Source organism: Schistocerca cancellata, chromosome 6 (assembly GCF_023864275.1).
Source record: "Schistocerca cancellata isolate TAMUIC-IGC-003103 chromosome 6, iqSchCanc2.1, whole genome shotgun sequence".
NCBI lineage: Eukaryota > Metazoa > Arthropoda > Insecta > Orthoptera > Acrididae > Schistocerca > Schistocerca cancellata.
This window is the reverse complement of record NC_064631.1, coordinates 192,332,227-192,356,169: the sequence shown is the minus strand read 5'-3', so window position 1 is coordinate 192,356,169 and position 23,943 is coordinate 192,332,227. Positions and strand designations below refer to the sequence as shown.

Genomic DNA, 23,943 nt, shown 5'->3' with positions numbered 1-23,943 from the left:
AGCACTGGTTGATCCCAATTCAGTAGATGATATTTTGTTTACATAGCAGGAGGACAAGTATGTTTATAATATAATGTATCATTTTCCAATAATATGTGGTTAATACTCAACTTTGGTATGTTAAATCTGTAATGTGTTATGTCGGCCCGGTACATGGCTTCTGAAAGTGTGCACAAGTTGGTCATTGTGCAGTGACGGGATAGCTGACTGTTTTATTCACTGAGTTTTTTCAACTGAATGAAACAGCTGCATAAAACTAGTCTCTGTTGCTGAGTCAGCTGTATGAGGTCAGAATGGTTTGACTTGTGTGAGACAATTCACTGACACAAGTCTTTGAGGGTTAAGTTTCATATGTGAATGTTTTTAGTCAGTCTCCGGGTTTGAATGATTTCACTTACATATTTTCTCAGCCGTTTTCCACCTGGGGGTGGGGTGTCCTTGGATTCAGGCACATCTAAATCTACATCTACATCTATACTCTGCAAATCACTGTGAAACACTTAGCAGAGGGTATGTCCCATTGTACCATTTCATAGTGTTTCTTCCTGTTCCACTGATGTGTGAAGTGTGGGAAGAATGACCGTTTAAATGCTTTTGTGTATGCTGTAATTAACCGAATCTTGTCCTCACAATCCCTTTGTGAATGATAGGTTGGGGGTTGTAACATATTCCTGGAGTCATCATTTAAAGCCAATTAGTGAAACTTTGTAAGTAGGTTTTCTCAGGATTGTTTACATCTTATCTTCAAGAGTCTGCCAATTCAGTTTCTTCAGTATCTCTGTGACACTCTTCCTTGGGTCAAACAAACCTGTGACCATTCATGCTGCCGTTACTGTTGTATGTTCAATATCGTCTGTTAGTCTTATTTTGGTACAGGTCCCATGCACTTGATCGGTCTTCTAAACTAGGTCACGCAAGTGATTTTTAAGCAATCTCCTTTGTAGAATGATTGTATTTCCCTAGTATTCTACCAATAAACCAAAGTCTGTGACATGCCTTATCCACAACTTCTTATGTGATCATCCCATTTCATATCCCTACAAAGTGTTACAACCAAGTATATGTGTGAGTTTGCTGATGCCAGCTCTTACACATTGATATTATAGTCATAGAATACTGTGTTTTCTTGCTTTGTGAAGTGGAGGGAGAGTTTTACTTTTCTGTGCATTTAAAGCAAATTGCCAACCTTTGCACCACTTTGAAGTCTTATCAAGATCTGACTGAATATTTATGCAACTTCTTTGAGTCAGTGCCTCATTATAGGTAACTGTATCATCTGTGAAAAGTCTGAGGTTACTATAATGGTGTCACCACCAGCAGTCTCTGGCAGGCAGGACTGCAATTTATGTGAGGAAGCAGTTCGGCTGCTGGCGCAGTAGCAGGCCACTTCCTTGCACTGGCTGTGGGTCAGCCACCAATAGGAGGCTGACGTGGATCATGTGGCATTTATGTGCAGTATGAGAGGGCTTTATATTCAAATGATTCTTAATTAATTAGTGGACATTGTCACACATTTTCAGTAAGATGGAACATTTGCTAAATTTTGACACTGTTCTTTTCTTCTTCATGACCCATAAGGGAACTTTTATCTAAACTTTTTGACTGAATTTTCTCATTTTGAAAAGACAGCTGGAGTGATCTGTTCTATTTACTAAAATCGCTCTAAAGCCAAGATCGCATTATATGATCTTGGCTTAAGATTGTTTTTAGCAAGCTAAACCTTTTGTATCCTCAACAGTAATCAGCTTCATTAGTTATGTGTTAATTGCATCTGGGACAAATTAATATGCAGCAATATTATGATCAGTTTTAAATTATGAAATGAAGAATTAGTCTATTCAATACATTATCAAATGAATTTATATATTATGACTTTGGCATTCCCACTGACGTGTCTTCACTCAACCCTGGTGGTAGGTCTACTATCTGCGGACATTTGTACTTCAGTTCCACAAATGAAAGTTTAAAAGACTGATTTCACATAGATGTATACAGGGATGGCTCAGTCAACTAAAGCACTAAAGAATGGTTTTAGCTGTTGGATCGAATACGTGGTTCGACTGACAAGAAAAAGATCTACAAACTGGCTTCACTTGAAAATGAAGACTGAATAATCAGTCAATATGCAAAACTGTGTTGACCTTTTTCATTTGGCTACTTCCATGAATTGGTTTCACTTGAGAGAAATGAATGAATAATAATCCAATGATATGTAAAATTATAAAACTCATACAATCTACTGAATTAATTTTTTTGAATGATTAATGGAAAATCTCATATAAAGATGTGAAACAAATACTAACAAAGAGATAGAGGGGCTGGCCAGTACTTACCTCAGCACAGTACAGCCTATAGATACACATAAAACAGAACCGAAAATTTACGTTCCTAGCTTTTGGAACAAATGTTCCTTCATCGGGGAGGAGAGAGGGGAAAGAAAGGGAAGAAGGGAAAGGAGATTCAGTTACTCACAACCCAGGTTATGAGGCAACAGGGAAAGGAAAATAGGGAGGGTAGCAAGGATGGAGGCATGATTGTCAGAGGGAAGCCAAAGATATTCTGCTGTAAGTACTGTGCCAGCTTCAGACCAAAGAGGATGCATACAGAAGTAAAGAGGTATATAGTATAAAGATAAACACAACTATGTAGGATGATGCGTGAATGGCTAAAGAGGAAAGGGAAAGAGGAGAAGACTGAAGAGTAAATGGGAGTGAGGTTGTTTAACGTAGGTTCAGTCCAGGGGGATGGCGGGATGAAAGGATGTGTTGGAGTGCAAGTTCCCATCTCCGCAGTTCAGAGGGACTGGTGTTGGGTGGGAGAAGCCAAATGGCACATACGGTGTAGCAGGTTCCTAGGTCCCTAGAATTATGCTGGAGGGCATGCTCCGCTACTGGGTATTGGGCATCTCCTAGGTGGACAGTTCGTCTGTGTCCGTTCATGCGCTCAGCCAGTTTCGTTGTTGTCATGCCGATGTAAAAGGCTGTGCAGTGCAGGCATGTCAGTTGATAAATGGCATGTGTAGTTTCACATGTGGCCCTGCCTTGAATTGTGTATGTTTTACCAGTAGCGGGGCTGGAGTAGGTGGTTGTGGGGGGATGCATGGGGCAGGTTTTGCAGCGGGGTCGGTTACAGGGGTAGGAACCGCTGGGTAGAGAAGGTAGTCTGGGAATATTGTAGGGTTTAACAAGGATGTTACGGAGGTTAGGGGGGCGATGAAAGGCAAATCTGGGTGGTGTGGGGAGAATTTTGTCAAGGGATGGTCTCATTTCAGGGGATGACTTGAGAAAGTCATATCCCTGGTGGAGTAATTTGTTGATGTTTTCAAGGCCAGGATAATATTGGGTGACAAGGGGGATGCTTGTGTGTGGTCTGGGGGTAGCAACATTGTTGTTGGACGGGGAGGAATGTATTGCTCAGGAAATCTGTTCGTGGACAAGGTCTGCAGGATAGTTGCGGGAGAGGAAAGCACTGGTCAGGTTATCGGTGTAATTGTTGAGGGATTCGTCACTGGAGCAGATACATTTGCCACGAATACCTAGGCTGTAGGGAAGGGAGCGTTTGATGTGGAAAGGATGGCAGCTATCAAAGTGAAGGTACTGTTGTTTGTTTGTGGGTTTGATATGGACAGAGGTGTGGATGTGAACTTCAACAAGATGAAGGTCAACATCCAGGAAGGTGGCTTGGGTTTTGGAGAAGGACCAGGTGAAATTCAGATTCGAAAAGGAGTTGAGGTTATGGAGGAAATTAAGGAGTGTTTCTTCACCATGAGTCCAGACCACAAAGATGTCATCTATAAACATATACCAGGCCAGGGGAAGCAGCTGTTGGGTCTTCAGGAAAGCCTCCTCCATGCGGCCCATGAAGAGGTTGGCATAGGACGGAGCCATCCTGGTTCCCATGGCCGTTCCCCTGATTTGTTTGTAGGTCTGGCCTTCAAAAGTGAAGTAATTATGGGTGAGGATGAAGTTGGTAAGTGTGATAAGGAACGAGGTTTTTGGAAGATCTTTGGGTGGGCGTTGGGAGAGGTAGTGCTCAAGGGCAGAGAGACCATGGGTATGTGGGATGTTTGTGTAAAGGGATGTAGCATCTATGGTGACAAGAAAGGTTTCAGGTGGGACAGGAGTGGGAATGGATTTGAGGCATTCTAGGAAGTGGTTTGTGTCTTTGATGTAGGATGGGAGTCTGTGGGTGATAGGTTGGAGGTGCTGGTCTACCAGAGCTGAGATACGTTTGGTTGGGGCTTTGAAGCCTGCTACAATGGGACAGCCAGGATGGTTCTCTTTGTGGATTTTGGGTAATAGGTAGAAGGTAGGGGTACGTGGCTCAGGTGGAGTGAGTAAGTCTATGGAAGCCATTGTGAGGCCTTTTGAGGGACCTTGGATTTTTAGGATTTTTTGCAGCTCAGTCTGGATGGAGGGAATGGGATGCTGGGTAACAGCTTTGTAGGTTGAGGTGTCGGAGAGTTGACGCAGTCCTTCTGCCACATACTCCACACGGTCAAGTACGACAGTTGTGGAGCCTTTATCCGCCGGGAGGATGACAATAGAGCGGTCTATTTTCAGCTCCTTAATGGCACGGGATTCAGCTGGGGTGATGTTGGGGGTTGTCGGGATGTTCTTCAAGAAGGACTGGGAGGCAACACTGGATGTGAGGAATTCCTGAAATGTCTGCAAGGGATGGTTTTGGGGGAGGGTAGGAGGATCCCTTTGAGAAGGCAGTCAGAACTGTTCTAGACAGGGTTCAACACTGGGTCTAGTATTTGGGGGCTATGTTTGGGTAGTGAAGTGATATTTCCAGTTGAGGTTCCGGGTGAATGAGAGGAGATCTTTAACCAGGGCAGTGTGGTTGAATTTAGGCATGGGGCTAAATTTTAAGCCTTTTGATAGAACAGATGTCTCTGGAGGAGAGAGGGATCTGGATGAGAGTTTTAGGACTGAATTGGGACTGGTGATATGTGGCATTTGACTGTGGTTATAGTTGAGATTTGGTCTGTGTGCGGTATGTGCTGGGATGGGGAGATTGAATAGGGTGGCTAGGCTAGGTTTGTTGGCTATGAGGGGGGTTGTTGAAGGTTCTGTTGTGGTTGGTGTTTGTGAGGGATAGGGAGAGGGACCCCACTTCTTAGGTGTTGCACTAGCACTGTGGATAGTTTTTTCAGGTGGCGTGTGGCATGGAACTCAAGTTTGCAGCTGGCTTCTAGGATGATGTTCCTGAGTGTGTTCTCCAAGCAAGGGTTTGAGAGGTGGAGGACTTTGAAGAGAGATAGGAGCTGTTGGGAGTGGTGGTTACATGAAGTAGTGTAGAGATTCAGGACAAGTTGGGTAAGGGCTAAGAATTGAAGGTTCTGGAAGTCCAGGAGAGACTGGTGGAAGGCGGAATTGCACCCGGAGATGGGAACTTTTAAGGTAAGCCCTTTAGGGGTAATTCCAAAGGTTAAGCAGGACCGGAGGAAAAGTATGTGGGATTGCAGTTTGGCTACGGTGAATGCATGTTTCCGGAATGAATGTAAATAATGTGGCATAGGATTAGGGTACATAGTGGGTAACTGGTGGGTAGGGAAATTAAATAACTAAAGTTGAAATAGTAATCATAAGAAGGAATAAAATGCGGAGGGAAGGACGAGAAAGAAAGAAATTGTGTTGGTAATGTTCAATACCAAAGGAAGACCACTAAATAAGAAAAATACGGAAATAGTTGACCAGACCAAGCAAGTATGTCCAGATCAGGGGAAAAGAACACACATTGCTCAAAAACAGAGATAGCGAGTTTCCATTTGGTTGCTCCTCAGACTGGTTTCTCTCAAAATAATGAATGAATAATTCACCCAATACATGAAACTACATCCAAACGCCAAATAAGTATACTGTTTTCCAACAGATGACTGGATTGTTTTTATTTGGTTGCACCCGACCATCACTACTATTATGTGTTCAGCTGATTGAACTGCTCACTTCGATTTCCTGTACCTGTCAGTATTTGGCCTCTTCAGAATGTGCTTCTGTCAGCTATTTGCCCTCAATCACTCTGTCTTGATAGCCATGATGAATTCCTGATTCTCAGGATACAAAATACCATCCAGCAGCCAATACAAGCGAGCTCTTCAGTCATGGTTGTTCTAGGAAGTGGGGGTGAGAATGACTTTAGGGTTTCCTGCAGAATCTTTTCTGTGTTGTTTCTTTCTCTAATTATTATTATTATTAATATAATAGAGGGAAACATTCCATGACTTTTAATATGTCTGCTTGTGTCTGTATATGTGTGGATGGATATGTGTGCGTGTGCGAGTGTATACCTGTCCTTTTTTCCCCCTAAGGTAAGTCTTTCCGCTCCCGGGATTGGAATGACTCCTTACCCTCTCCCTTAAAACCCACATCCTTTCGTCTTTCCCTCTCCTTCCCTCTTTCCTGACGAAGCAGCCATTGGTTGCGAAAGCTAGAATTTTATGTGTATGTTTGTGTTTGTTTGTGTGTCTATCGACCTGCCAGCGCTTTTGTTTGGTAAGTCTCATCATCTTTGTTTTTAGATATATTATTATTATTATATGTATGAATAATTCACCCAATACATGAAACTACAACCAAATGCCAAACAAATGTATTGTTTTCCAACAGCTGACTGGATCAGTTGTTTCCATTCAGTTGCACCCATCTCTAGTATTATGTGTTCAGCTGATTGACCTGTTCACTTCGATTTCCTGTACCTGTCAGTATTTGGCCTCTTCAGAATGTGCTTCTGACAGCTATTTGCTCTGAATCACTCCATCTTGATGGCCATGATGAATTCCTGATTCTCAAGATACAAATTACCATCCAGCAGCGAATACAAACATTGATGCGGAATCTTTTCTTTGTTGTTTCTTTCTCTAATTATTATTATGATTATTACTGTATTATTATTATTACTATTATTATTATTATTATTACTGTTATTGTTACTTGTACCAAAATTAGTGTTATTGTCACTCTGCCTGAGTTGAAGCATAGTTAAATGTTTCAGAGGGCACACCATCACAGGCTGTATTGGAGGGGGAAGCACCAGAAGAAGAGGCTGCTGAAAAAGTCCCAGAAGAGGGAGCCCCTGTTGAACCAGAAGAAGGGGCTGAGGAGGAACAAGCTGAAGGAGAAGAAAAGGAAGGTGAAGCTGAAGCTGAGCCGAAGGCAGAAGCAGAGGCAGAAGGGGAAGGGGACGAGGAAGGAGAGAAAAAAGAAGGCGATGAAGGAGGAGGTCCTAAGAAAAATACTAATCAATTTAACTTTTGTGAACGTTCTGCACTCACATATAATAACCCTTCTAGAGTGAGTATAACGACCAAATATGTACATAAAACATACTGTTACTGTACCTAAATTTGTTTCTGAATATGTTACGCACCAGGAAGTATATGTGAACAATGTTCTTACTGTAAGAAATTTTTATTCTGGGCAACAAATATAACTGAGAAAGCTGTAACTACTATCACAAACTTAACGGGAATGTTGATACAATGCTTACGAATTCAGTATGACACTCTGACCTCTGGTTGACAAGATAACCTGAGTCCAAGCACATTGAGATGAAACAATGTGTAAGCACAGGCCACTTTTGGAAAAAAAAGAAGACATGTAACTACTTTAAAAACTATTTATGTGCAGAGCTATTATTAATGCTTACAGAGATATTTAAACCTGTGTCTGCTTGGATTACTGCTAAGTTCAGATTGTTCACTTGGTAAACAATGCTGGTATTTTTGTTTTAGGTTTCTTAAAATTGGTCACTAGTGTGAGGCTGCTCAGAACCACAGTCACTGGTTGCACAGTTAGATGGACATGTATTTAGTTTCTAGCATAGAATGCGAGCTCTGAACAGTAGTTTCTCAAGTCCACAACCCTATGAATATACTTATCGTGTTGTTATTGTTGTGTTCAGGATCGCAAATCCGTGGCTTTACATAATGTAGCCCCCATACTGCAACCAGCATGCTGACACTTTAGCATGTGCTGGCTGCCTCCAGCTACCGCTGAACTGGTAGTTTTTGCAGTACTACGTAAAAAATAGTGGCGGCTTTACATAAAATAGCATTTTTTTACTTTCTTCATGGAAGCTTTTGACAATTTTATAAGCTATTCATAATTTCCAAGGCCAAAGGGATTTATTTTGTGGTTTTAATGTATTATTTTGACATCAGACTTTGCTACACTTGTAAATAATACATTGAAGTGCTCTGATATTTGAGGTGGACTTACGATAGTGTTTCCTTCAAAGTTAATTTGAAATTTCTTGGTTACAGTCCGTATCCCTTAATTCTGATTTAGTGACTGATCACATGACCTTTACTTTACTTTTATGGTTTATAATTATCCTGTTTTTTGCTGCTAGGTCTTCTGTCTTGACAACTCTTTTAAACATAACTTTATATAGTCAATAATATTAGTATTTATATTATATGTTAGTTCTCAATGCAACCAGCTTTTCCTCATACTGGAAGTTTTTGTGGGTGATGCACTTTGATTTATTTGTCACTTTATTACCCCCTCTAGGTGGAAATGCTTCATTAAAAACATTGAAAAACCTATTTAGGAATTTTTCAAAATCTGCATTGGTTGGGATACAGTGACAGCGATCAAAAGGTCATTTTGTTTCTTTTAGTTTATTACTAAATATGAACAAGTTTTTTTTTCTTAAAGTCCCTTCTCATTTGAATTTTCATACCTGAAATATTCCTCTCTCTCTGCGGCAGACCACTGAACAATGCACAATAATTTGAGATACCCAAATCTACATGGCATTTATGCACATCTTCATATGCCTAATTGATTAAAACATTATCCATGCACATTGGTGGCTGGCTGTTTTCTGTGGCAGATTCAGAGAAATACACTTTCAAACCATGTTTCTTTTCTAAGCCAGTGAATGTTGAAGCATAATTGCTTTCATTTGTGATACTAATCTAAAAATCAACAGCTATTACAAACCTTTCTTTCTTATCCTCATAGCTCTTTACTGGATAATCCATAATTTCTACACAAAGTATTCATTCACATAATTAAAATATTTTTGATAATTAATTAAGGAAAGTTCACTTTTTTGCAGGTACACAAATTATTGTGTTGCTTGAGGCTTTCGCGACGGACATGTTGTATATATGGTGCTCCGGCAAGACGTCGAATGTCATAGTGAAAACTCCACAATATTTCCTCAGCACAATTGGCTGACATCTTCAGGTGCAATGAACACACTGCTAAAGCAAGACTAGAGCCCCCTATTTATGCCAGTCTTAGGCAGGAAGTGCACATGCATGGAGGTGCCAAATTCGATGGTCAATAGCGACAATATCAACCGATAGCTGGAAGGACAGCAACACCACCGGCAAGATGAAGAACCAAAGACTTCGGCGCATGCACAGAGGCTGCTGCTGCTGCTGTTATGCGCTGCCATCGGCTGCTCCAGCAACCTCTGTCAGAAGCCGCAAGGAAAGATGTCCTCCCATTGTCAACAGAATATTTATGTTGCTGGGGAATTGACATCCATCGTATGACCAATAGTACTTCTCTCTGCTCGATGCGACTTCAGTATGGCCACTGCTGGATCCCAAGCTGTACTGAGCTGAAAGCAAGTGTCTCTGTTTAGAAGATTCGTCGAGCTACATATTTCCACTGCTTCCTTAATAACACTGCCCAGTATGAACTCGTTGACATGAGAATTTTGGTGCATTGATAATTCATAGAATTGCCTGTACAGAGACAATGCTGGCCACAGCAGACTTCTCTGGTTGCTCCAGACGAGTATAGCGTCTTTGTTCAGTACATCTTTCTTCTACAGTGCGACAAGTTTGTCCGATGTACAACATGCTGCAGCTACAAGGAATCTCGTAAACACTGGTTCTTCTTAGGCCAAGGCTGTCCTTAGATGAGCCCAAGAGAGCTCTGAGTTTTGCCGGCAGACGAAAAACACATTTAACTTTATGCCTCTTCAATAATCTTCCTATTTTTGAAGAGACACCGCCGATGTGTGGCAAGATGACCATTCCCCTTTGTTCTTCACCTTCCTCCAGTTCCTCACATTTGGTAACCTGCTTCGGGTGTAAGGCACGGTGAATCTCCCGTTCAGAATATCCATTTTATTGGAAAATGGTACACATATGGATTAGCTCATTGGGTAAGCTGTCTGAATCTGATATGGCTCGTGCTCTGTGAACCAACGTCCTAAGTACGCCACTTCGTTGTGAAGGATGGTGCAAGCTGGTGGCCTTTAAGTATAAGTCCATGTGTGTTGGTTTACAGTACACTGCATGACCTAATGTGCCATCTTCCTTTCTCCGTACCAACACATCCAGGAATGGAAGTTTGCCATTTTTCTCCATCTCCATAGTGAAGTTGATGTTGGGATGAAGTAAGTTAAGATGCTCAAGAAATACATTCAGCGATGCAGTGCCGTGAGGCCAGATAACAAAGGTTTCATCCAGATATCGCCAAAAACACATAGGTTTCAAATCTGATGACTGGAGTGCTCTCTCCTCGAAGTCTTCCATAAAAAGATTAGCCACAATGGGCGACAAGGGACCACCCATTGCGATGCCATCAGTCTGTTCAAAATATTGTCTATTGAATAAAAAATACGTCGAGGTGAGCACATGTTGGAATAAGTCTAAAAGTTCCCCATCCAGCTTCTCGCTAATGAGCAACAATGATTCCTGCAATGGTACTCGAGTGAAAAGTGAGACTACGTCAAAACTTACGAGTATATCTGATGGTGCGAGTCGTAAGTTCTTGAGCCGATGAATAAAGTCTTGTGAGTTACGAATATGGTGCTCACACTTTCCTAGTAAAGGGCTCAGTTGCGCTGCCAGATGTTTCGCGAGATTATACGTTGGTGCCCCAATATTACTCACAATAGGCCGCAGTGGCACATTATCCTTGTGAATTTTGGGCAAACCTGAAGCAGGTTACCAAATGTGAGGAACTGGAAGAAGGTGAAGAACAAAGGGGAATGGTCATCTTGCCACACATCGACGGTGTCTCTTCAAAAATAGGAAGATTATTGTAGAGGCATAAAGTTAAATGTGTTTTTCGTCTGCCGGCAAAACTCAGAGCTCTCTTGGGCTCATCTAAGGACAGCCTTGGCCTAAGAAGAACCAGTGTTTACGAGATTCCTTGTAGCTGCGGCATGTCGTACATCGGACAAACTTGTCGCACTGTAGAAGAGAGATGTACTGAAAAAAGACGATACACTCGTCTGGAGCAACCAGAGAAGTCTGCTGTGACCGGCATTGTCTCTGTACGGGCCATTCTATGAGTTATCAGTGCACCAAAATTCTCTTGTCAACGAGTTCATACTGGGACATTGTTATTAAGGAAGCAGTGGAAATATGTAGCTCGACGAATCTTCTAAACAGAGACACTGGCTTTCAGCTCAGTACAGCTTGGGATCCAGCAGTGGCCATATTGAAGTCGCATCGAGCATAGAGGAGTACTATTGGGCATACGACGGATGACGTTTCGCCAGAAACATAAATATTCTGTTGACAACGGGGAGGATAGTCATGCGCCTACGCGGACGTGCATCTTTGCTTGCGGCTTCCGACAGAGGTTGCTGGGGCGGCCGAAGGCAGTGCAGAGCAGCAGGGGCAGCCTCCATGTGTGTGCCGAAGTCTTTGGTTCTTCATCTTGCAGGTGGTATTGCTGTCCTTCCAGCTGTTGGTTGATATAATCACCATTGGCCATCGAATTTGGCACCTCCATGCATGTGCACTTCCTGCCTAAGACTGGCATAAATAGGGGGCTCTAGTCTTGCCTTAGCAGTGTGTTCATCGCACGTGAAGATATCGGACAGTTGCGCTGATGAAATATTGTAGAGTTTTCACTACGACATCCGACGTCTCGCCCGAGAACCATATATACAACACAAATTATTGTTTTGCTTTAACACCCAAAAATGTTTCACCACAGATGGGGGATCTTCTGTGGTTTTTTTTTTTAAATACATACATACAGATTATGTTTATGTTAAGAAATATCTTACGTCAGAGTTTTTTTGTTATTTCAATTATATATGCACCTTTTATTTTACATTGTGTGTGTCCTGTGGCTGCCAACCAAAATCAGCAACAGGTCTGAATTACTACACCATGTTATCTGCAGACATGAGGGATGTTAGTATATCATGTGCATATATTTTAAAGGATGGACTGTAAACAAAAATTCAAAGCAGATGGTATCCTAGCATCCCTCAAATTAAAAAAAAAATCAAAAATTTCAAGTTACTGAGCTAACTGAGGATGCTACTACTGTGGTAAAACATACAAGGACTGTCTAAAAAGTATCTGACCTTTCGCCAGAAAAAATATTTCAAATACCTGACGAGGTAGGGATCCTAATCCCCTTCAAAGCAGGCCCCTTGTGCTTGCACACACTTAGCCCACCAATCCTTCCACTGCCGGAAACACGTATGGAAGTCTTCTTTTGGAATGGTGTTCAGCTCTGTTGCCGTGTTCTGGCGTTAACTATCTCTACTCTCAAAACTGTTATTTCAATTTATATGCACCTTATATTTTACATTATGTGTGTCCTGTGGCTGCCAAACAAAACCAGCAACAGGTCTCATTTACTACACCATGTTATCTGCAGACATGAGGGATGTTAGTATATCATGTGCATATATTTTAAAGGGTGGACTGTAAACAAAAATTAAAGCAGGTGATATCCTAGCATCCCTCAAATTAAAAAAAAAAATAAAAATTTCAAGTTACCAAGCTAACTGAGGATGCCACTACTGTGAAAACATATGAGGCCTGTCTAAAAATTATCCGACCTTTCGCCATAAAAAACATTTTGAATACCTGACGGGGTTCGGAACCTAATCCCCTTCAAAGTAGGCCCTTTGTGCTTGTACACACTTAGCCCACCAATCCTTCCACTGCTGGAAACACCTCTGGAAGTCTTCTTCTGGAATGGTGTTCAGCTCTGTCGTGTTCCATGTTACCTCTTCTCTACTCTCAAAACGGGTTCCTTTCAGTGGCATCTTCAATTTTGGAAACAACCAGAAGTCACAAGGAGCCATGTCTGGAGAGTAGGGAGGATGGCAAAGAAATTTTGGATCAAGTGGGATGATGTGCGGGGGTGTTGTCGTGATGTAGTTGCCAGTTTTTCACCGTCCCCATGTCTGGTCTTTTGCACCGAATTGTGTCACGGAGTCACTGGAGAACATTTTGATAGTACTCCTTTGTCACTGTTTGTCCTTCTGGTGCATATTCATGATGCACAATTCCATGGACATCAAAGAAAGTTAGCATCATCTTGATTTTACTTTGCACCTGCCACACTTTCTTCAGACTTGGAGACTTGGGATGCTTCCATTGTGAGGACTGTCTTTTTGTTTCTGGGTCGTACCATACACCCACGACTCATCTCCAGTTATCACGGTGTTCAGAAGCCCAGGACCGGTGTTGGTGGTGTCCAGAAGGTCCTGTGCAACGTCAAAACGGAGGTCTTTTTCTTTAGGCGACAACAACTTGGGCACAAATTTTGCAGCCACTCGGTGCATGTTCAAACCATCATGCAAAATTGCATGTGCAGAATTTTTACTTACTCTAACCTCTTGGGCAATCTCCTGCATGGTCAAATGACGATCTGCCCACCACCAGATTTTGCACCCTCTCAACAACAGGTGCACTCCGAGCAGTTTGGGACCTGCCAGAATGCTGGTCTCTCTCCGCTGACGTGCAGCCATTATTGAATTGGTTGAATCACTCCTTAATTTGTGTTACACCTATCACATCTTCTCCAAACAACTGCTGAATCTTACGAATTGTTTTGCTTTGAGAATCACTAAGCTTTTGACAAAATTGGATGCAGTATCTTTCCTCAACACGTTCAGTCATCTTGAGAGAATCGGTAATTCGATGAACGTGTTGTGTAGCACCTCACTCAGTGACTGACAGGCAGTGACTGACACACTGGAAGGTGAGGACAAAATTCACGCATGCGCATAAAGGTCTCTTCCTTTACTGCGTACAATGGCACCATGCTGTCGTTTCTATTTTGCGTGGGAAAATTAAAGGTCGGATATTTTTTGGACAGACCTCGTATTTGGGTGTTAAAGCAAATTGGCATGGCCAGAAACAGGTATATGTCATAACATTTATTTGAAAGATTAGATTATAAACAAAAATTCAGTGTAGATGTTATCCTAACATCTCTCGTGTTTTCAGATGATGTTGTTTACTAATTTAGACCTGTGGCTGATTTTGGTTGGCAGCCACTGGACATGCACAATGTAATATAAAAGGTGAAGTGCATATATAATTCAAATAACAAAATCTGATATAACATATTTCCTATCCTAAACATGATCTGTATGCATATATTTCAGAAATATAAAAGCAAAAAAAAAAAAAAAAAACCCTGAGGATCCCACAACGGTGGTGAAACAGGTTTAGCTGTTAAAGCAAAAGAATAATTTGTGTACTTCTAAAAAGGCTGACCCATCCATTATTCGTTATTATTTTCTGCAACCAGGGGAACTGAGCTCAAAATTCAAATAAAAAAAATTCAGGTTACATGATTTATATCACTATGAAGATGTGGACATAGGCTTCCATGTTACATGTTTTTTCTAAAAAAGCTGCTTTCTAACTGGAAATTTTTGATTTTGTTCAACTCATTGGTGTACAATTTTTCATGACATCATGACACAGCAGTGCACTTACTATTTGGCAATTTTCCTTGTTTTTACAGCAACGTATTGTAAGGTATATTAGAGCAGTCTATTATTGTTGTTGTGGTCTTCAGTCCAGAGACTGGTTTGATACAGCCCTCCATGCTACTCTATCCTGTGCAAGCTTCTTCATCTCCCAGTACCTACTACAAACCTACATCCTTCTGAATCTGCTTAGTGTATTTATCTGTTGGTCTCCCTCTTTGTTTTTTAACACTCCATGCTGCCCTCCAATACTAAATTGGTGATCCCTTGATGCCTCAGAACATGTCCTAGCAACCAATCCCTTCTTCTGGTCAAGGTGTGCCACAAATTTCTTCCTAATTCTATTCAATACCTCATCATTAGTTATGTGATCTACCCATCTAATCTTCAGCATTCTTCTGTAGCACAACATTTTGAAAGTTTCTATTCTCTTCTTGTCCAAACTATTTATCGTCCACGTTTCACTTCCATACATGGCTACACTCCATACAAATACTTTCACAAACGACTTCCTGACACTTAAATCAATACTCAATGTTAACAAATTTCTCTTCTTCAGAAATGCTTTCCTTGCCTTTGCCAGTCTACATTTTATATCCTCTCTACTTCAACCATCATCAGTTATTTTGCTCTCCAAATAGCAAAACTCGTTTACTACTTTAAGCGTCTCATTTCCTAATCTAATACCCTCAGCATCACCCGATTTAATTCAACTACATTCCATTACCCTCATTTTGCTTTTGTTGATGTTCATCTTATATCTTCCTTTCAAGACACTGTCCATTCCGTTTAGCTGCTCTTCCAGGTCCTTTGCTGTTTCTGAAAGAGTTACAATGTCATCGGTGAACCTCAAACTTTTTATTTCTTCTCCATGGATTTTAATTCCTACTCCAAATCTTTCTTTTGTTTCCTTTATTGCTTGCTCAATATACAGATTGAATAACATCGTGGATAGGCTACAACCCTGTCTCACTCCCTTCCCAACCACTGCTTCCCTTTCATGCCCCTCGACTCTTACAACTGCCATCTGGTTTCTGTACAAATTGTAAATAGCCTTTTGTGCCCTGTCTTTTACCCCTGCCACCTTCAGAATTTGAAAGAGAGCATTCCAGACAGCATTGTCAAAAGCTTTCTCTAAGTGTACAAATGCTAGAAACGTAGGTTTGCCTTTCCTTAATCTATGGTCTAAGATATGTCATAGGGTCAGTATTGCCTCACGTGTTCCAACATTTCTATGGAATCCAAACTGATCTTCCCCGAGGTCGGCTACTACCAGTGTTTCCATTTGTCTGTAAAGAATTTGTGTTAGTATTTTGCAGCTGTGGCTTATTAAACTGATAGTTTGGTAATTATCACATCTGTCAACACCTGCTTTCTTTGAGATTGGAATTATTATATTCTTCTTGATGTCTGAGGGTATTTCGCCTGTCTTATACATCTTGCTCACTAGATGGTAGAGTTTTGTTAGGCCTGGCTCTCCCAAGGCTGTCAGTAGTTCTAATGGAATGTTGTCTACTCCAGGGCCCTGTTTCGACATAGGTCTTTCAGTGCTCTGTCAAACTCTTCACGCAGTGTCATATCTCCTATTTCATCTTCATCTACATTATCTTCGATTTCCATAATATTGACCTCAAGAACATCACCCTTGTATAGACTCTCTATATACTCCTTCCATTTTTCTGCTTTCCCTTCTTTGCTTAGAACTGGGTTTCCATATGAGCTCTTGATATTCATGCAAGTGGTTCTCTTTTCTCCAAAGGTCTCTTTATATTCCTGTAGGCAGTATCTATCTTACCCCTCATGAGATAAGCCTCTACATCCTTACATTTGTCCTCTAGCCATCCCTGCTTAGCCATTTTGCACTTCCTGTCGATCTCATTTTTGAGATGTTTGTATTTCTTTTTGCTTGCTTCATTTACTGCATTTTTGTATTTTCTGCTTTCATCAATTAAATTCAATATCTCTTCTGTTACCCAAGGATTTCTATTACCCCTCATCTTTTTACCTACTTGATCCTCTGCTGCCTTCACTATTTCATCTCTCAAAGCTACCCATTCTTCTTCTACTGTATCTCTTTCCCCCATTCTTGTCAATCGTTCCCTAAAGCTCCCCCTGAAACTCTCTACAATCTCTGGTTCTTTCAGTTTATCCAGATCTCATCTCCTCAAATTCCCACCTTTTTGCAGTTTCTTCAGTTTTAATCTACAGTTCATAACCAATAGATTACGGTCAGAGTCCACATCTGCCCCTGGAAATATTTTACAATTTAAAACCTGGTTCCTGAATCTCTGTCTTACCATTATATAATCTGTCTGAGACCTTCCAGTATCTCCAGGCTTCTTCCATGTATACAGCCTTCTTCCATTATTCTTGAACCAAGTGTTAGCTATGATTAAGTTATGCTCTTTGCAAAATTCTACCAGGTGGCTTCCTCTTTCATTCCTTACTCCCATTCCATATTCACCTAATACATTTCCATCTCTTCCTTCTCCTACTATAAAGTTCCAGAATGAGATTTTATAAAGATTTTATAAAGTTCCAGTCACCCATGACTATTAAATTTTCATCTCCCTTCACTATCTGAATAATTTCTTTTATCTCATCATACATTTCATCAATCTCTTCGTCATCTATGGAGCTAGTTGGCATATAAACTTGTACTATTGTGGTAGGTGTGGGCTTCGCATCCATCTTAGCCACAATAATGCGTTCACTATGCTGTTTGTAGCAGCATACCCACATTCCTATTTTCCTGTTCATTATGAAACCTACTCCTGTATTACCCCTACTTGATTTTGTATTTATAACCCTGTATTCACCTGACCAGAAGTCTTGTTCCTCCTGCCAACGAACTTCACTAATTGCCACTAAATCTAACTTTAACCTATCCATTTCCCTTTTTAAATTTTCTAACCTACCTGCCCAATTAAGGGATCTGACATTCCATGCTCCGATCTGTAGAATGCCAGTTTTCTTTCTCCTGATAACAACGTCATCCTGAGTAGTCCCCGCTCGGAGATCCGAATGGGGGACTATTTTACCTCTGGAATGTTTTACCCAAGTGGACACCATCATCATTTAACCATACATAACCTACTATTATATTTCTCTATTACAACAATGGAATATCCATTATGGAATAATAACAATATTATGAAAAGGACAGATTGCTACTCACCATGTAGAAGACATGTTGAGTTGCAGGTAGATACAACAAAAAGACTGTCAAACAAGTTAGCTTTCGGTCAAAAAGGTCGTATTCTGAATTAAACAAAACACACACACACACACACACACACACACACACACACACACACACAAACACACACATGTGCAAACACAACTCACACACACATTACCACTGTGGCTGGTGAGATCAGACTGCGAGCAGCTGTGCATAATGGGAGATGCAATCAGGGTAGTGGAGGTAAGGAGGAGGCTGGGGTGAAGAGGGGGAGGGATAGCAGGGTATGGGTGGGGTGTGGTAAAGTGCTGCTTGTGGGAGCATACAGGGATGAGTCGAAGAGAGTATAGATCAGCTAGATGCGATCATGAGGTTAGACAGAGGGCAGGAGTGGGGGTGGGGGCTGCAGAGAGTGACAGAAGTAAAAAGACCATGGGTGTGTTGGTGGAATAGAGGGCTGTTTAGTTCTTGAGTGCAAACAGGGACAGGGATAAGTGGACGAAGAATAATGACTAATGTATGTTTTGGCCAGGGGGATACGAGGACATTGGATATATTACTGAGAGAGTTTCCATCTGTGCAATTCAGGAAAACTAATGTTGGTAGTAGAGATGCAGATGGCACATGCTATGAACCAGTCTTTAAAATGAAAAATGTTGTGGTGGGCTACGTGCTCACAACTGGGTGGCCCAGCTGTTTCTTGGTTACACTTTGTCAGTGGCCATTCATACCACAGGTAGCCCTGCCTTTCATGGGATAGGTGATGCTCATGAGAAGACTGGAGGAGGTGGTGATGGGAGGACATATGGGACAGGTCTTGTGTCTAGTTCTATTAAGGGATAAGATCCATGAGAGGCAATGGGTTGGGAGCAGTGGTTGTGTAGGGATGGACGAGGGTATTGTGTAGGTTCAGTGGGTGGCAGAATACCACTGAGGGAGGGATGGAAAGGATAGTGGGCAGGACGTTTCTCATTTCAGGTCATGACGAGAGGTAGGTGAAGCCCTGGTGGAGAATGTGAATCAGTTGCTCCAGTTCTAGGTGGTACTGAGTCATAAGGGGAATGTTGTTTGTGGCCAGATGATGGGACTTCGAGAGGTGGGGGTGACTGAAGAGAGAAGGCATGAGAGATCTGTTTCTGTACAAGACTGGGAAAGTAATTACATTCTGTGAATGCCTCAGTGAGACCCTTGGCATATTCCGAGAGGACTGCTCATCACTACAGATGTGATGGTCACGTGTGGCTGGGCTGTATGGAAGAGATTTCTTGGTATAGAATGGGTGGCAGCTCTTGGAGTGTAGGTATTGCTGGTGGCCTTCTCATAATTTTGTTGTTTCTCTATTACATTGTGAAATATGATCATACATAGTTTGTCTTAGTGTGATAGAGCCTAAAACACTTATCCACGTGCAGGCATATCTTTCACTCTTCACACTCAAAGCAGTATTCTCCACGCTGTACTCTGTCATGACAGACCTTACATCTTCTAGATGGTACTGATTTTTTGTCAGTAGGGGGTATTTTTGTGGAAAAATGTCCCATGTACCTTCCTTCTAGTCTTAGTGCATTTGTTCCTTAGCTTGGGTGTCCACAAATCCTATAATATGGAAGTCTGATGTTTTTCAGAATTTGTTCTGCCAAGTTGAGATGAAAATCTGGGAACCTCATTCTTCTTTTACTGGAGTTCATCATATAGTGTACTATATTTGCATTAATAATTACCATGTATAATATATAAAAATAAACTTTTATATATCCCTTCACCTATCTTCTCATGAGAGGATATGATAGTAAGTATTTGTTGTGTGCATCAACTCTGCCCATTCTGTTATTGTAATCACTGATGCAATTAGGTTTCAGATTAGTCTTCCCATTTTGTTACTGTTTTTTATAGTCAGTTCAATCATGACTGGTTGACAGGATGTGCACTCATTTTTTGTTAATCGATTTCACAGCGAGAACTTTATTTGCCAACACGAATCCCAGTTCATCTTTCTTCAGCACTAAGTTCTTGAATTGTGGTGGCATGTTCTTCCTGTTTATTCTTACAATTCCAACCACATAGGTCTTCCTCTCCAGTAGCTTTAAAAACAAGATGCGAGAAATATAGTAATTATCCATGTCTGTTGTTCTCCATTCATCCAGTAGAGGCGCACACAAATCCAAAACAATTTTCTCACTTGCTGAATACTTTTTCTGCCTCAGCACCTGTATAAATTTTAAAACTGTAATGGTATCCGTTGTCAAACGAACATACTTTACGTATTTTCTAACCAGATTTTGCCCTCTTTGAATGGTTATATTGTACATATGACAATCTGCCCCTGAATTTCATCAGATTCTCATTGATACAAAATTTTTTCTGGGCTTGTACATGCTCTGGAGTCAGTCAAGAAGAGTAATAACTGATCTGACCTTCCTCAGTTTGTCACGCTGCATATCTGCAGAATCAGTAGCAAAATGAAGATATCTTGAAATGGCTTTGAATCTTTTAGGAGACTCAAAGACTAAAAGGCATGGTTTTACAGAAAATAGGAGTCTGTATTATTCTTCTCTTCGACTAATTGTCTTCGACCGGTTGCTTTGTTTGGAACAGAAGTATGCAGAGTGCAAAGTGGGCCTTCATTTCATTTACTGTCACAGGAAACCAGTGTGTATTGTCAAACATTTTTCTCTGTTCTGCATATAATGTTGTTTCTGAGGGTGTTTTAGCTGCAGATAAATTTATTTGCTTGACCACTGACTCCCAGAACAGTGGCATCGAAAACCTATCAGTTACGTGGGTTTTGGCCTAGGAATCTGTGCATAATAAAGTCTATCCCACCTTCAGTACTGCTCTTGGTAATGTAAGGATTATTGCAAACATTATCCCAGTTCCACTCATCAATAATTGTCAATGTGCCTGCTGCTGGCTTCAATATGGCATCTTAGTTGTTGAGGGAAAACTCTTCTTCATCAACATAACCATTGCTTCTGATTCAGTGTTTTCAGAATCTATTTTAAAGTGTCACTCAGATCACATCCTTCAAGAATTTCGTTTTGGATTTTATATGGGTTACCATGTTGTGCTACTGATTCTATTAAATAGTGACAACTTTTTGTTGTAATATTTAGATGCAGTTGAGAATCTCTGGTCAATTTAAAGGTGGGTACAGCTGCTGCCATATGTTAATATGCTGCCTGAACTAAAAATAGAACCATCAGAAATGTAGTACTTGCCTAAGCACTACTCAACAAAGCAACTGCATGGTGATGGCTGTACCCATCATTGTACCTCAATGCACGCCAGTGTGATGACCAGTGCTCATTTAGACACTTAGTATTTGCACATTGTGGCAGAATTATTTCCAAATTGTCCATTTTAGAGATGTTGTTATTTGATGCATCAGTACTTAAGCCATTTATATACCAATGCATAACATAAATACTCTGACTCTTACTTATGGGCTTTGGCATTTTTATTTCTAGGTAATGGTTTGGCTTTGCCTTTCTTATTGGCTCACATGTTTTATCATCCCCATTACTACTGATCAGTTTCCCTCATTTCTTTATAACTTGACAGGTATCTGCACACATCTTACTAAGTATTTTTGAGTCTATAATATCTTTGGCAAGAGACTCTGTACATGTAAATTTGTTGGGATCAATGAATACCACTCATAGTTTATTGTGTTGTTGTTTAAAAGTGCCTTTTATTCTCTGCACAAAGCTGTCATTTGCTATTCACTTGTATACAGTGCCATTGATTACTAGTCTGGAACTTAAGTAGAGGCTTCTAGCAGATCGAATTAGGTTCCTTGTGTGATTGACAATTTCCTGTTTCCTGCTACCTCAAAGGGAATTCTTTACTGTACCCTTACCCTTACACATTGCACTTATGTAAAATGTAGAAATGTTTATGTAATTTTTGTGTCCTTTTTCATGGTTAAATATCAATATTGGAGTTAGGCACAACTATGTTTTTAACAAGGAGTCACCTACAATGAAAAATTCACTTTCTACTTTACTACAACACTTCTTTTCATCTTCAGCCTAGGTTACCCTGATCTACTTACATTTGTTTTGTACCTTTGTACAGTGACCTTTCCTTCCATTATGGCAACCTGAGTTGTTTCATGATTGATCATTTGTATATCTTTGTGTATTTATTGGTTTACGTTTAATGCAACTGGAGATTTCTCACAAGCACAGTGTTTTCATTGTTTCATTGCAATACCCTACAGGGGCTCAGAAAATGTTTGCTGGGTACAGGCTTGGTGACCCTAGGGTTCCTGAGCTGATGACTGGTAAGTGCCATCAGTCCTCTGTCACTGTAAACTCTGGGCATACTTCAGCGAGCACTGTACGGTGTGGCAGTGGAACGTTGTGTGCCCTGGGGAATGAGGATCATGGCCTTACTGCCCCTGATCATGAGGTTGATAAAAACCTCTAGGAAAAACCCCTCCATCTCAAGGTATGCTGTGTGCTGATGAGATGCATGGATGCTGAGGTGGAACAATTGTCAGTGGACAACATCTGGGGAAGTTGCCTCACTTCAGTTATATAAGGCTTACCTTGGCATGCAAGGCTCTGTCTGGGTGGACTCTTACTTCCCTAGATGCTCATGAGACTGAGATGGAACCCTCAAAATTCATTCCCCCATCCCTCCCCCCATCTAGTGGAATAGGTGGGCCACTGGTCGGTACCAACACACAATCTAACAAGATAGCTCATGTAACCAGTCCTCCTGACTCAAGAATTTTTAAGAATTTTTGTGTTTATAGCAACAAAACCCATGCTGCAAGTCAGACTGTGTTTCTAATAGTTGAAAGGACAGAGGGCAGCTTTGAGAAAGTTTTGGCAGTCTATCTTCAAAAAGGTTTAGAGGGCATAGCTAGCACTTTAAAATCTGCCAAGTGATTGCACAGTGGGACACTCTTGGTAGAAACCTCCGGTTTCCAACAAGTAAAGAACCTCCAGAAAGCTAAATGCCTCAGGGAATATGCAATCAAAACAGAGCTACACAACACATTGAACTACAGTAAAAATGTTGTATCATGTAAGGATATTATCAAAATTACAAAAGGAGAATTGAGAGATGGGTGGGCTCTGGAAGGTATTGCGGATGTGCAAAATATCATGAAGAGAGTGGGTGGTCATCTGGTAAAATCCAACTCCTTTATCATTACCTTCAATAGCATGAAACTCCCAGAACATGTTAAGGCAGGCCAATGCACCATTTTAAATGCCAGCACTTTGGGCACAGCGCTCTTGGATGTGAGGGAGAAACAACTTGTGTCAAATGTGATAAGGCCACCCATGAAGAAATCAGTTATTCATCTGCTCTGCCGTGTGTAAATTGCTCTGGGGATCACCCTGCCTGGAGCAGAGACCGCAGTATCTTCCTTGAGGAAAGGAAGATATGGGAGATTAAAATAACAAATTGCATCACATATGGTTAGGCCAAAAAGGTCTATAAGGCCATGCAGCTCCCTCCCTCTCCCCCTCCTCCTGCCCCCCCCCCCCCTCCCTCCACATTTGAAACCTCTGTTTCAGTTCTTAAAAAGCCAATTTAGAAACCAATGCTGCTGCACAAACAGAGCTTGCCAGCATCAGCACTAGTGCTTCTGCGGTTTTTTGAAGCCCATACCTGCTTCCAGAACAACAGAAAAAGCCGTGGTTGCTGACATTGTGAAGCTCCCTGGCCTTCCAAAGGTTCAGCCTGGTCCACTGTCCAGCACTGCCACTATCACTGCATGGTTGTGGGTCTGAATCCTCCACAGGCCAAAAACTCAATTGCAAAGCATCAGCCGCTGACAAAGATGGTTACTAATCCATCCAATGATGTTGATGTCACTCTCTGACATTTCTCATAATTCATCTTCAGAGCCAATGGACCTCGATGTTGGCCTGTGGCACTCATCTTGCCCCAACACAGAGCCTCCACCCATTGTTGGCTCCCCTTCCTGGTGGAGAGACAGGATGAAAGTGCTACCCCCATGATAAAGGGCTCACATACCACATTGGAATATTATGGATTCAGGACACATGTGCTGGAACTGTAGCTCCTAGCACAGGAAGTCCCCTGTGCTTGTGTTTCAAGCA

General features: G+C 41.3%; 1 protein-coding gene across 1 annotated transcript in view; it reads left to right on the top strand.

Annotated features, from left to right (window-relative positions):
• The window catches only part of LOC126088243 (dynein intermediate chain 2, ciliary-like), a 396,539-nt gene that overhangs the window by 119,703 nt on the left and 252,893 nt on the right, over window positions 1–23,943 (top strand). Inside the window, exon 5 of the mRNA XM_049906373.1 lies at window positions 6,997–7,295. Coding sequence (XP_049762330.1) covers window positions 6,997–7,295 — 299 coding nt within the window. The remainder of the gene's footprint in view (window positions 1–6,996; window positions 7,296–23,943) is intronic.